General features: G+C 44.3%; 1 protein-coding gene across 7 annotated transcripts in view; it reads right to left on the bottom strand.

Annotated features, from left to right (window-relative positions):
* Window positions 1-13,862, bottom strand: part of DEPDC5 (DEP domain containing 5, GATOR1 subcomplex subunit) — a 94,864-nt gene that overhangs the window by 61,762 nt on the left and 19,240 nt on the right. For all 7 annotated transcript variants that reach the window (XM_007453161.1, XM_007453160.1, XM_007453159.1 and 4 more), the window contains exons 10-20: window positions 12,511-12,580; window positions 12,104-12,176; window positions 8,226-8,329; window positions 7,498-7,572; window positions 5,869-6,003; window positions 5,023-5,084; window positions 4,808-4,881; window positions 3,730-3,799; window positions 3,499-3,535; window positions 2,506-2,633; window positions 1-16 (exon numbers count right to left, since the gene is read on the bottom strand). The exon at window positions 1-16 is cut by the window's left edge and continues 201 nt beyond it. In XM_007453161.1, the coding sequence (XP_007453223.1) occupies window positions 1-16; window positions 2,506-2,633; window positions 3,499-3,535; window positions 3,730-3,799; window positions 4,808-4,881; window positions 5,023-5,084; window positions 5,869-6,003; window positions 7,498-7,572; window positions 8,226-8,329; window positions 12,104-12,176; window positions 12,511-12,580 (844 nt within the window). The remainder of the gene's footprint in view (window positions 17-2,505; window positions 2,634-3,498; window positions 3,536-3,729; window positions 3,800-4,807; window positions 4,882-5,022; window positions 5,085-5,868; window positions 6,004-7,497; window positions 7,573-8,225; window positions 8,330-12,103; window positions 12,177-12,510; window positions 12,581-13,862) is intronic.

Consider the following 13,862-nt stretch of genomic DNA (forward strand, 5'->3'; position numbering starts at 1 on the left):
CCGCTCTCGCACGGACCTGGTGGGTGAGAGACCAAGTCACACCAAGCAGGGGGTGCTGTCCACCTCGAGTTACAACTCCCAAACGGATCCCCAGCCTGGGCTACATGGGAGGCCAATAACGAAAACTCCCAATGGGATCTCCGAGGAGGTAATGTAGGAGGGACTCTGCCCTGAGCAGCTGGAGACGTCGTGGAAGAAACGGGGGAGATGACTGACAGTCATCCAATGGCCTGAGTCCCAGGATCAGAGCTGTAAAGAAGCGATCGTTCAGCCTGACCCCACCTCATCCCACCATCAAGCTCGTGTCACTGAGAATGGGGTTGTGAACCGATGTCACCCAAGAGGAAGCACACGGCACAGCCTGAGAAGTCTTCCGGCATCAAAAATTGAACCTAAATCTAACCAAGCCTCTAGAGATAATTGCCAGTTTACAGCAGATTCAGAGACAAAAGGAAAAGTTAAATGTCATATGGAAATAAACAGACAAAGGAAGAAAGCAAGACACTCTGTGGTCACAGAAAATGACATAAGAGAAAATGCAACATGTGCATCTTCTTCAGATCCCAACTCAAACTAAGTAACTGTAAAAATCACAGTTTTGAGACAACTGGGAAATCTACAGAGGGACTGGCTATCAGGGATATTAAGGAATTAGTGTGAATTTTGTTACCAGTGACAAGGGTACTGTGATCACATTTGTTTGTTTTATTTCTTATTTGTTAGAGAGACACATGCTGAAATACTTACAGGTTTTAAAAAAAAAAGAAAAGGGGGCTTCCCTGGTGGCGCAGTGGTTGAGAGTCCGCCTGCCGATGCAAGGGACACGGGTTCGTGCCCTAGTCCGGGAAGATCCCACATGCTGCAGAGCGGCTGGGCCCGTGAGCCATGGCCGCTGAGCCTGCGCGTCCGGAGCCTGTGCTCCGCAACGGGAGAGGCCACAACAGTGAGAGGCCCGCGTACCGCAAAAAAAAAAAGAAAAGGATACCTGATATCTGTTTTAGAATACTCAAGCGAAATTTCAAATGTGGGAGAAATGATAAAACAAGATTGACAACACACTGACAACTGTTCTTTTCACTGGTCTGTTTGAATGTTTCCTTAATAAAAATTTAAAAAACCGTATATGCCCTTATTAAAACATGAAACTCCCTGAGGGGAAAACCTCTGGAAACAGCAGGAAGAAGGATCAGCAGGAGAGGAGCCCAATGGGGGACAAAAATTCAGAATGGAAGAGTCAGCAACTGCCGATAGGGCCACCCCTCTAGCATCAGAGCTGTTCTCTTTCCACCTGGAAGGATTTTAAGGGAGAGCTTAAATGGAACCTGAAAATAGATCCCAAGGGCTGACTACACTTTTCATTATTTCAACAGTAAATATTTGAGTGCCAGCATATGCTCAGCCCAGCGTGGGGATAGAGCACAGATTAGGGCACAGTCTGTGCCCTCAAGGAACACAGCCTGAGTCTCTGAGACACCAGGTCTTGCCGTCTTTGATCAGAAGAAAGAAAACCAAGGATCTGGGACCATGAAAGGGTTCTTAGACACTCAGAAGAAAAGCACCGCCAAGGCCCTAGGCAGCATCTACGTGCAGGGGAGTTGCTGTTAACAGCACTCACTCTGAGCTCTAAGCATTCTCGGGACCAGACATCAGGATGGGATGAGGGGAAAGGACAGAAGAAGAGCACGTGGCCACTCTAAGCCCATTTGTCACAATGTGAAGAGAAGGAATATTCCTCCAATCAGTGATTCTTCCAATCAAAGCACACTTTCCATGTCTAAGAAATGTGGAAAATGGACTCGCGGTACTTGGTCAACTAGGGAAAAAAATAAGCTAGAGCTCTGTTTCACATTTCATTAAAAAAAAAAAAAAAAATCTATATAAAGAACTAAGTATAAAAACCAAGACCAAAAAAGTATTGGAAGAAAATACAAAAGACACGTTTCTAACCTTGGAGTGGGAATGGCTTTCTTACACAAGACCCAGAAATGAGTATGTTGGTAAATCTGACTATATCACAATGAAAAACTACTACATGACCAAAATACCATGGAGCAAATTTTAAAAACAGGAATAAAGAAAGAAAAGTCTCTCGCCCTCTGGGAATAATAAACCTAAAAGAAACTCTGGGCCCTGGGATCGATCGATTGATCAATCTATCTATTTACCTATCTATCTATCTATTATCTATTAGTGGCTGCCTATCTATCTATCTATCTATTAGTGGCCTCCCAGTGAAATGAAAATTCCAGAATTCACAGATTGCTTCTCTTGGCTAGAAAAAGCAGAATGCTCTCCTTATAAGGGGACAATACTTCATAGCAAACATAGCTAACAAAATGGCTGGGCCACAGAACCAGAAAACAGACTCCCTAATGATCCACATACTACGGCTTCCACTTGGTTAATTTTAATTTAAGGTGTTTTCAAGGTTGCTCTCATGCAGGTCCCTACTGGGTCTCAGGTTTTCCTAATCAGCTTTTACATCCACCCCAAAGTGCGTCTGGCAGAAAACCTGCAGGTGGCGAGGCGCTGAGCCCGGGACGGGCCTGGCAGCCTGAAGACTTGCGCGTCATAAGCATCATAATCCACTTGGATGGGAAGGGTGTTCTCAGATTCTTTGGGAGTCCCCAGAGCTGAAACACACAAATAATACAAACTGTCCTCAAAACACATTTCAACAAGAGGCCTTCAGATGGTCTTCATGAAAATCTGCAAGATATAGGTCATCATCACCATCTCCCGCTGAAAAAAATGGGATAATAACCCATTCGTCAGGTTACCAAGATTAAAGGATTTATATGTCAAAGCGATATAGAGATTACTATTTACTAGCATTAAGTAAAGGCAAGATGATGGCAGCATTTCCTTCTGTGATCCCACTTTAAAAATATCATCTTGGGCTTCCCTAGTGGCACAGTGGTTAAGAATTCACCTGCCAATGCAGGGGACACGGGTTTGAGCCCTGGTCCGGGAAGATCCCACATGCCGCGGAGCAACTAAGCCCGTGCGCCACAACTACTGAGCCTGCGCTCTACAGCCTGTGAGTCACAACTGCTGAAGCCTGCACACCTAGAGCCCATGCTCTGCAACAAGAGGAGCCACCGCGTTGAGAAGCTCGCGCACCACAACAGAGTAGTCCCCGCTCACTGCAACTAGAGAAAGCCCGCAAACAGCAACAAAGACCCAACCCAGCCAAAAATAAATTAATTAATTAAAAAAAAAAAATCATCTTAATGTGTATATTTAGTCCTTTAAAACTTTCCACCCGATCCCTACAATTGACCTATGGAAAAGAAAAATAAGGTTTTGTTATCACCCATTTTGCAGCTGACAGGAGAAAAATATACAGGATCACTAAGGGACCTTCCAAAGATCACACAAGGGGAACTCTGGTCTCCCAAACTTGGCTGTGAATTTTTTATGCAACCTCACAAAATCTTGTTGCCATGGGTTAGCTGACTCTTTCTAAAAGTGATGAAAGGAGAAAAAAATACTCACACGTATCACGGCCATTTTTTGCTTTCTCAGAGGCAGGCTGCAAAATTAAATAGAGTTAATCACTCCTGGGATTTGCTTTGTTGTTTATTTATTTAATGCAGAAAACTATAAAGTACTAAGACAAATTTCTCAAATGCTATTCATGACCATTGGGGGATAGGAGGTTTCTTAGGCCCAAAATAACAACATCAGTGACAGTCCCTAAAGGCTCTGCTGGTGGGTGAAACCTACCTTCTTTCCGGCCAGTTTTATTCGTGGGGTGAAACTATTACAAAAGAGCTGGCTTTTGGATGTGTAGAAACTGCAAAAGAAACAGACAGGGTCATTCATCTAAACTCCTTTCTTTTTTTTTAATTAATTTTTTTTTTGGTCATGCCACACGGCATGCGGGATCTTAGTTCCCCAACCAGGGATCGAACCCGTGTCCCCTGCAGTGGGAGCGTGCAGTCTTAACCACTAGACCGCTGAGGAAGTCCCTAAAACCCTTTCTTTTTTTTTTTTTTTTTTTTTTTTTTTTGTGGTACGCGGGCCTCTCACTGCTGTGGCCTCTCCCGTTGTGGAGCACAGGCTCCGGACGCGCAGGCCCAGTGGCCATGGCTCACGGGCCCAGCCGCTCCGCGGCATGTGGGAATCTTCCCGGACCGGGGCACGAACCCGTTTCCCCTGCATCGGCAGGCGGACTCTCAACCACTGCGCCACCAGGGAAGCCCCAAACCCTTTCATTTTAAACCTCAAGACACAGCTGGAATCCCAGCCATGGATCAGCCCTCCCAGGAACACCTTTGTCTCAGGCCTCACTGATATTCCCAATTCTTTCTTTTGTAATTACTACAAAACATTAATTATGTTTTAAAATATTGTTCTATTCCTTTTTTTCCTATAAATTGTCTCATGTGCGCTAGTCCTAATTCCTAACTGGATTAGAACCTCCTCCTTGAGCTGAAATTAGCAGGAACACTGAGGCCTGGTCTCATGCGAAGAGGAGGCATGGGGATTTTTCTACAAATGGAGAGGCCCAGGCCCCGTGTTGGTCCACTATGGTCTGTGTGAGTTGGGAACAGGGGGAATTGGGAATAGTTGTGGAAATAAGTCCTTCAAACTTGTTTTTATGTTTTTCACCATAGACTATTCTTATGTCACAGCCATGGCTTTGCATATAGAGATGCTTTAAACAAATGTTAGAACTTTGGTTTCCACATTCTCTTGACAAAAGATTTTGTAGTAAGAACTTAACAGGTTTGAAGAAAAAAATGGCAAAGGAAGCTAATGGAATCCCTGATCCTCTATGGCGAATCCAGATCTCACCCACCTGTGGTTTATCCAGTGAGGGATATTGTAGTCGTCGCCCAGGCGAGAGTCGCGAGGGCCGCTCCGATTGTGCAGCTGAAAGGGAACAAGGCAGGGCCCAGGTCAGCTGGAAAGCAGGTAGGACCCGGAACTGCTCCAGCTTCTCTGATTCTAACTATTCTCAAGATCACCCTGCACTGGAACCTGGCCTTTAGTGAGCACTGCAAAATCAATCACCTTGAACAACGGGACAGCATGCAGTGGCTGCTCCCCCATGCACACCAAGTCCACACCGATTCCTAAAAAAGGAAAGACAGAAAGAGTTGGTGGGGGGGGGCAGTGTAGAGATACATATCCCAATCTATTAGCCGTGTGATTTAAGTGGGTCAGGGTACAAGGCACAGCTGACTATTCTCATCACCAGCTCTGCTCACGCAGTTAAGAAGTAAATAGGTGCATTTTGTCTGTGTCCTCTTTACCAAGTCCCACCGCATCTGCCACTAATCAGTGCTTGACAGCTTTTGACTGCCTTGCAGATAGTGATTTGTCAAACAGACCGCCAGGCCTCCATGACTACAGTTTCAAGGCCCGAAAGGAAAGGGAACCTTGTCATCTCAGTAAAAAGCAAAATAATCCACATCATTTAACAGAGTTTCTTTACTGGCCACCGGGATTTACGTTCCCAACTCCATCTTGTTGTTAGAACACAAATCAAATAGGGGGAGGGGGTACAAGTCGGAGACGCACGGCACATCACAGAGGGAGGACTGGATGATCCCATGGCGCTTCCCAGGATGGGCTGATGGACGCTGGATCCTGGAAACAATCCCCCAAAGGGGTTCTCCAGCATCAAGTATGTTTGGGAAACTCCAAGTGCCAGTTATGTCCTCTAGAGATAAACAAGATACACTAACATATTCAAACTGGCAATTAGGAACTGTGCCGAACTGTGCATGACCCAGCATGTCCCAAGCCGACTGACCATGGAACTCTTTTTTGTCACCTGACATTACTCATGTCCCCAGATCCCGATGGGTAAGGGTAAATCAGGCTATAAACACAGCAGCGCCCCGGAAGCATTACCGTTATCTATCATCCGCTGCTTGGTCAGGATCATGAGTAGCCGGTCCACTTCAAACACACCCACCCCAGGCGTGATCACCACAGACATCTGCCCAGTTCGGTCAAAGTTGCGGTTGATGTAGTGCTTGTCAAACACTTGAAACAAAGTAAAAAGTCCTCCTGTGAAGATGCTACAGCTTATCAGAAACCAGCCAGTGGCAAGCATCTCCATGCTCTCGGACCATTTCGTCCATGTTTCTGTTAGAGCGGTTGTCACCTCCTGGCCTGAATTCACTTCTGTCCTTCCCCTTCTACAGTAAGAACTGCTTGAATACAGGTCTATGTCCTTGTTGCCTTTGTTAATACCCCTCTTCGAGGCTGAATACTTGCCTTGTGCAGTCTTAAATATCCAAATTTCATGTCGTTAATTTAAACCACCCATAAATGGATCTGTATTGAAACTTATAAGAATCAAATATTGATTTAAGACAATATTTGAGAGAGTGGACCAGAATCTTGTGATGACTTTTTAAATTTGACAAGTTAATTCTTATTTCTTGTTTTTTTTTTCGGCCGTGCCATGCCACGCAGTTTGCAGAATCTCAGTTCCCTGACCAGGGATTGAACTTGTGCCCTCAGCCATGAAAGCAGAGTCCTAACCACTGGACTGCCAGGGAATTCCCTAATTCTTATTCCTGAGCTGTGCGATTTTTACTATGGAAATTTAGTGCCATTCAAATGTGACAAAAAGGCTTACTAATAAAAGACACCGTGCTCTAGAATCCCTAGCACCTGGGTACAGACACAGGGGCAGGTGATACACACAGTGAAGTGACCACACACCACCTCTTCCGTCAGTTGCCAGTGATGGACAGACACCTAACCAGAGCTGGGAATGTGGAATTCTAACCAGAGAGCAGAGAGAGGGTCACTGGGAGCTGAACTCGGGTCTAGGAATTCCTGCTGCTGCGGTTCCCAGAGCCACCCTCATTCCCACATTCCTCAACAAGGTGTTCAAACCTTTTCTGGCTGCCCCAAGAGCCCCTGTATCCTTAGAGTAAACTTCCTTTTTTGTTTGAATTCAGTAGGTTTCTGTTATCTGCAAACAAAGTATCTCAGCTAACACATAAATGCAGGGAGAAACGTTTGGAAGAAATCACATCATGCTGTTAACAATGGTCCCTCTTGGAAGGGTCTGACAGTGGAGGGAAGGGGGAGATTTTAATTGTACTTGATATACTTCTCTATTATTTGAATTCTAGGAACAATGGGCTCCTTCTGTAATTAAAAAAAAAAAACAGTAAATTAAAAAAAATTACCTGGAAGCAACTGAAGGATGGAGTGGAAAATAATAAGAATGCAGTTTTTAGGAAAACAAAGGGCCCAAGGAGGACTTTCTCCAGCTCTTTACTCTTGGATCACCATGAGAAGCAGATGAGAAGAGCAAGTTGATTCCCAACAGAAAACCCAAGAGCTACATGGTGGCCCTTAAAGCCATCCAAACAGAAGTTACTGCTTTCAGTTAATCTGGGGGATAGGTGGGTGGGGGCATCAGCAGCTAGGTCTGGGTCTCTGCACATTAGTAAAAAGAAGGTCACAGCCGTGCGGTCAGCAAGACATCCACTCACTGTGGCTGGGGCCCTTACTCACCATTGAATGACAGATTGATGGCCTCTAGGTAGTTTCCTTGTGCTGAGGTAGAATTGTCTCCTTGAGGAAAGCCCTCTGAAGCAAAAGACACAAGAGAAGGAACAACATCTCATGAAAGATGGACTCATAAGAAGCAAGTGGGGGGATTTCTCTGGTGGCGCAGTGGTTAAGAATCTGCCTGCCAGTGCAGGGGACACAGGTTCGATCCCTGGACCAGGAAGATCCCACATGCCGCGGATCAACTAAGTCCGTGTGCCACACTACTGAGCCTGCACTCTAGAGCCCACGAGTCACAACTATTGAGCCCATGCGCCACAACTGCTGAAGCCCACGCACCTAGAGCCCATGCTCCACAACAAGAGAAGCCTCCTCCATGAGAAGCCCGCACACCACAACGAAGAGTAGCCCCTGCTCGCCTCAACTAGAGAAAGCCCGAGCACAGCAATGAAGACCCAACGCAGCCAAAAGTAAAATAAATAAATTTATATTAAAAAAAAAGAAACAAGTGGAAGGTGCCTTGCTCCACAGGCCCCTCCCCCTGCAGAAGGGACGTGACTGAACTTACTGCACATGCAATGACCAGCGGGACCCAACCTGACATAGAAATCCCGCCAGAAGCAGAAGCCATACTCAACACTGGAAGGGAAGCAAGCAGGACCCTCTTGGTCCCCCAGCCTCCATCTGACACCTCCTCCCCTGCCGCACCTTCCAGCACATAAATGCAGTACCTGCCTGTTCCAGTCGCACCAGCACTGGATACTGGATGAAAAGCTTTTTAATGGTCACGAGGAGGGAGGTCCACTCTTCTCTCCTCTCATTCTGCACCACCACCCTGAAAGGAGCACGATCACAAGATAGGTATCGAGCAGTGATGACACACAGGACATAGAGTCCCTTACTGGGTTTCAAGGAAAGGAGAAGAGGGGACGCCTGGAGCTGGGGTCATTTATCACATAGCAATATGTAGTAAAGTTGAATGCCTTTAACAAACGTTAACAAAGAAATGTAATCACATCAAGAGAGTGAAAATTAAAAATGGAAAACAAAAAATATTAAAACATTTCAAAATTGCCTAGAGATTATATAACTGCCCAGTGCTGTGCAGAGAGGTGAACATTCTTACAGACTGAATTACAATTAGGTAGCATATACGAAAAGGCTTAAACGAAAACATCCATATATACGTTTTTACACAGACAGCCAATAAACATATCTAGGTCAGGGAACTAGATCAGTGGAAAGGGATGGGTGGGAATCTGCTTACTGTATACCTCTGAACCTTTAAAATTTTGAACCATGTGAATGTATTCCAAAAAATGAGTAAAATTTAAATTTAAGAAGAGAAAGATACATTTCCATTTAATGTTAGGAATTTATCCTAAAGAAACACACAGGATGCAGAATAGCCAGCACAGTACTGAAGAAGAACAAAGTTGGAGGACGGACACTATCCAACTTCAAGACTTACTATAAAGTTACAGTAATCAAGACAATGTGATATTGTGAATGAACAAATAGATCAATGGAACAGAATGGAGCCAGAAATAGACCCACGCAAATATAGTCAACTGATCTTTGCCAAATGAGAAAGGCAATACAATGGAGCAAAGATAGTCTTTTCAACTGGTGCTGGAACAACTGGCCGTCCACGTGAAAAAAAAAAAAAAAAGAAAGGAAGGAAGGAACAAGGAAGGCAGGAAGGAAGAAAGAAAAAAAGAAAGGGGAAGAAAGAAAAAAATCTACTTGCAGTCTACCAATCAACAGCATTGGGATCATCAAACTCTCAGGATCCATCCCAGAACTTACTGAATCAGAACCTACATTTTAACAAATTCCCAGTGATTCATTTGTACACAGAGGTTTTAGAAGCACTAGTACAGTGGACCACAAACACTAAAAAGGTGCTTTATAAATAACTCTACTGAGCTGATATTTAACACACTCTCTTCAAAACAAAAAAAATCTAGACACAGACCTTACAGCCTGCATAAAAATTAACTCAAAATGGATCACAGACCTAAATACAAAACATAAAACTATAAGACTCTAGAAGATAACACAGGAGAAAACCTAGATGACCCTGGGTATGGTGATGACTTTTTAGATTCAATATCAAAGTCACAATCCATGAAAGAAAAACTGATAAGCTGGACTTCATTAAAATTAAGAAACTTCTGCTCTGCAAAAGACAGTGTCAAGAGAATGAGAAGACAAGCCACAGACTGGGAGAAAAGACTTGCAAAAGACACATCTGAATAAATGACTATCATCCAAAATATACAATGGACCCTTAAAACTTTACAATAAGAAAACAAACAATACAATTAAAGAGTGGGCAACAGGGTTTCCCTGGTGGCGCAGTGGTTGAGAGTCCGCCTGCCGATGCAGGGGACATGGGTTCGTGCCCTGGAGCGGCTGGGCCCGTGAGCCTTGGCTGCTGAGCCTGTGCGTCTGGAGCCTGTGCTCCACAACAGGAGAGGCCACAACAGTGAGAGGCCCGCGGACCGCCAAAAAAAAAAAAAAAAAAAAAAAAAAAAAAAAAAAAGTGGGCAACAGACCTGAACAGACACCTCACCAAAGACGATAGACGGATGGCAAATAAGCAGATGGAATGATGCTCCACCTCATACACCATCAGGGAAATACAAATTAAAACAACAATGAGACAACACTATATACCTATTAGAAAGGCCAAAATCCAGAACACTGACAACACCAAATGCTGGCAAGGATGTGGAGCAACAGGAACTTTCATCCATTGCTGGTGGGAATGCAAACTGGTGCAGCCATTTTGGAAGACAGTTTGGTGGTTTCTTACAGAATTCTTACCATACAATCCAGCAATTGTGCTCCTTGTTATTTATGCAAATGAGTTGAAAACTTATGTCTACACAAAAACGTGCACATGGATGTTTACAGAAGCTTTATTTATAACTGCCAAAATTTGGAAGCAACCAAGACTCCTTCAAGAGGTGGATGGTACAGCCAGACAAGGGTCCATTATTGAACACTAAAGAGAAATGAGCTATCGAGCCATGAAAAGACATGAAGGAAACTTAAATGCATACTACTAAGTGAAAGAAGCCAATAGGAAAAAATTACATATTATATGATTCCAACAATATGACACTCTGGAAAAGGCAAAATTATGGAGACTCTAAAAAGATCAATAGTTCCAGGGGTTGGGGGTGGCGGAAGGAATGAGTAAGTGGAGAACAGAGGATTTTTAGGGCAGTGGAAATACTCTGTATGATACTATAATGACGGAGACGTGTCATTATTCATTTGTCCAAACGCAGTGAATATACACCACCAAGAAGCCCATTTTTTCATCTTGTTTGTTTTGGGTCTTACCCCTGGTCTGACTCTGCAATCCAAAGGGATATACTTTTAACACTATATGTGTTTCTCCAGACCCTTTTCAGTTTAGCCTGTTTTAAAATTGGACGTTCCTCTTTTAAATTTGTTTTTTATCAACATTCCTCACCAGAGTGGTACATTTGTTGCAATTAATAAACCTACAGTGACACACCATAATCACTGGAAGTCCATGGTTGCCCTTATTCTTTATTTTTATTTTTATTTTCTTTGCGGTACACGGGCCTCTCACTGTTGTGGCGTCTCCTGTTGCAGAGCACAGGCTCCAGACGCGCAGGCTCAGCGGCCATGGCTCACAGGCCCAGCCGCTCCGAGGCATGTGGGATCTTCCTGAACTGGGGCATGAACCCGTGTCCCCTGCATCGGCAGGCGGACTCTCACCCATTGTGCCACCAGGGAAGCCCTGCCCTTATTCTTTAGGAACAAAATGTTTTAATATCTATAGTTTGCTCTTAGGTAAAATGTAGCCAAAAAACAAATGAAGCGGGGCTTCCCTGGTGGCGCAGTGGTTAAGAATCCGCCTGCCAACGCAGGGGACATGGGCTCGAGCCCTGGTCCGGGAAGATCCCACATGCCGCAGAGCATCGAAGCCCATGTGCCACGACTACTGAGCCTGCGCTCTAGAGCCTGTGAGCCACAACTACTGAGCCTGCGTGCTGCAACTACTGAAGCCAGTGCTACTAGAGCCTGTGCTCCACAACAAGAGAAGCCACCACAATGAGAAGCCCGCGCACAGCAACAGAGACCCAATGCAGCCCAAAATAAATAAATAATTTTTTTTTAAAATGAAACAAATATGGCATAATAACTGTTTAATCCAGGAACTGGGTATATGGGTTCATTATATTAATTCATTATTCTTTTCTGCGAGTTTGAAACTTTTCACAATAAAAAGTTTGGAAAGTCTAATTGCAATGTGGTATCCTGCATTGGATCCTGGAACAAAAAAGGTGCATAAGCAGAAAAACTGATGAATCTGAGAAAAGTCTGATATTTAGTTCATAGCAATGTACCAGTCCTCATCTCGTAGTTTTGATAGATGTACCTTGCTTAGGAAATGCTCACAAAGGAAACTGGGTGAATGGTATATGGGAACTCTCTGTACTATCTTTGCTACTTCTCCGTAAACCTAAAATTATTCTAAAGTAAAAAGGTTAATTTCTTTTTTTTTTAAGTTAGGGAAGAAACAACCAAGGGAAAACAAAAGGCAAAAGCAACCCAAATATACTTATAGAAGTCTTCATAGAATCGCCCCTTGTGATCCTGCCTAATTGAGGCTCGGTTTATTTCAGGAAATTCATCTGAAATAGAGAAAACAACATATACAGATCAGATTAAAAAGAGAAATTCAGTTTCTCCGCTTCCCCCTTCTGGGTTGAAGAGTTGCATCTCTATCTCACACATACACACACACAAAGATAATTATGTATCTGTTAAGTTGGTTTTAAAATGAATCACAGCCCACAGACTCCTTGAATCTACTAATGGACTGTGTCATTTTCCACTCTACCCTACCCTCTAACAGAAAAGATGGGACAGATGGAGCAGTGCCGAAGGAAAGAAAATGATAAGGAATGAATTGGGATGGGCATGTGGAAAGCTTTACAAAAAAATAACTGTAGGAGACTTACGCACCAAGAGATTTTGCATCATAGAAAGTCCTAGAAAATAGGACCACTGTCACTTCATGACTACAGTTCTTCTCCTAGGGATGAGTAGAGAAAAAGAGGACTCAAGTTTATTCCATTTACTTCAATTCTGGGAGGCTCGGGGGCTCAGGCATTGGGTAGCATCATGTAATTGTAGGCTGCATAATGCAGTAGACACAGCTCTGCCAGAGTCAGAAGGCTGGGACTGACTCCTGGCTCTGAAACTACCACTACATGACCTTGCGCAAGTTATCTAAAGTCCTAGGAATGTGGAAGGTGTTTTGAAAACTGAAAATCACGGGACTTCCCTGGCGGTCCAGTGGTTAAGACTCCATGCTTCCACTGCTGGGGGCGTGGGTTCCATCCCTGGTCAGGGAACTAAGATCCTGAATGCCGCGCAGCACGGCCGTTAAAACAAACAAACAAACAAAACCCCCTGCAAATCACCAATAAGTTGGGGGTGCTACCTCCCAGCTCTTGATTTGGCATAAAACAGATCAGCCCATTGTCAGAGGATCATGGTATTTGTACCTGCTTCATGGTGTTTTTTAATTTCTTCAGGACTGTGGTTTAGGGAAGAATGGAACCCATGGTGGTGGATGTAAGCACCAGACACTCCCACCTACTGCCAGGGCGATAGGACGAGGACTGGGTGCTGCTCAAGATGCACAGGTTGAAACCAAGGTAATTACCTTTGGACTGCGATGGGGACGAGTGAGAATACACATTTCCATGCAGTCTGGAGTTCAACATTCTAGAAGTAGGGTGTTTACAAGCCAGAAATTTGGCTTGCACCAGTGAGCCAGAAAGCTCAGTTTCAGTTCCTCCTGGGTCTTTGAAGACAACAGCCCATACTGACCAACCCCATCTCGAACTGAACTTACCACACAATTCAGCATTCACCGTATAAGACAACATAATGAACATAACATGTCACCTTATATTCTTCCACCGATATCTCTCAAGTAGACAGAAATCCCTAAATACAAGCCACAGTACCAAGAGCAGACCTTCACTAGCCACCAACTAATTTATTGGACGCCTAGTGCTCCAAACACACCTCCAAACTCATTTGATTTTGGTGTAAGTTTTACACAGGAAAAGTGCCTGACAGTGGGCTGGTGTGGGCATGAGAGTCTCTCAACTCATGTGCGATGGAGGAGGTAACATACAACAGTGGTGACGTGACTCAGGATTACAGAAACAAACAGGACGGCCCAGGAGTTACGACCTCAGGTGAGCACTGGATGAATGGATGGAACTGGATTAGAATCCTCGCTCTGCTTTTTCGGGCTATCGATCACAGGCAAGTTACCTAACCTCTTTCAGCTGTACTTT

This window comes from Lipotes vexillifer, unplaced genomic scaffold (assembly GCF_000442215.2).
Source record: "Lipotes vexillifer unplaced genomic scaffold, Lipotes_vexillifer_v1.1 scaffold1197, whole genome shotgun sequence".
Taxonomy (NCBI): Eukaryota; Metazoa; Chordata; class Mammalia; order Artiodactyla; family Lipotidae; genus Lipotes; species Lipotes vexillifer.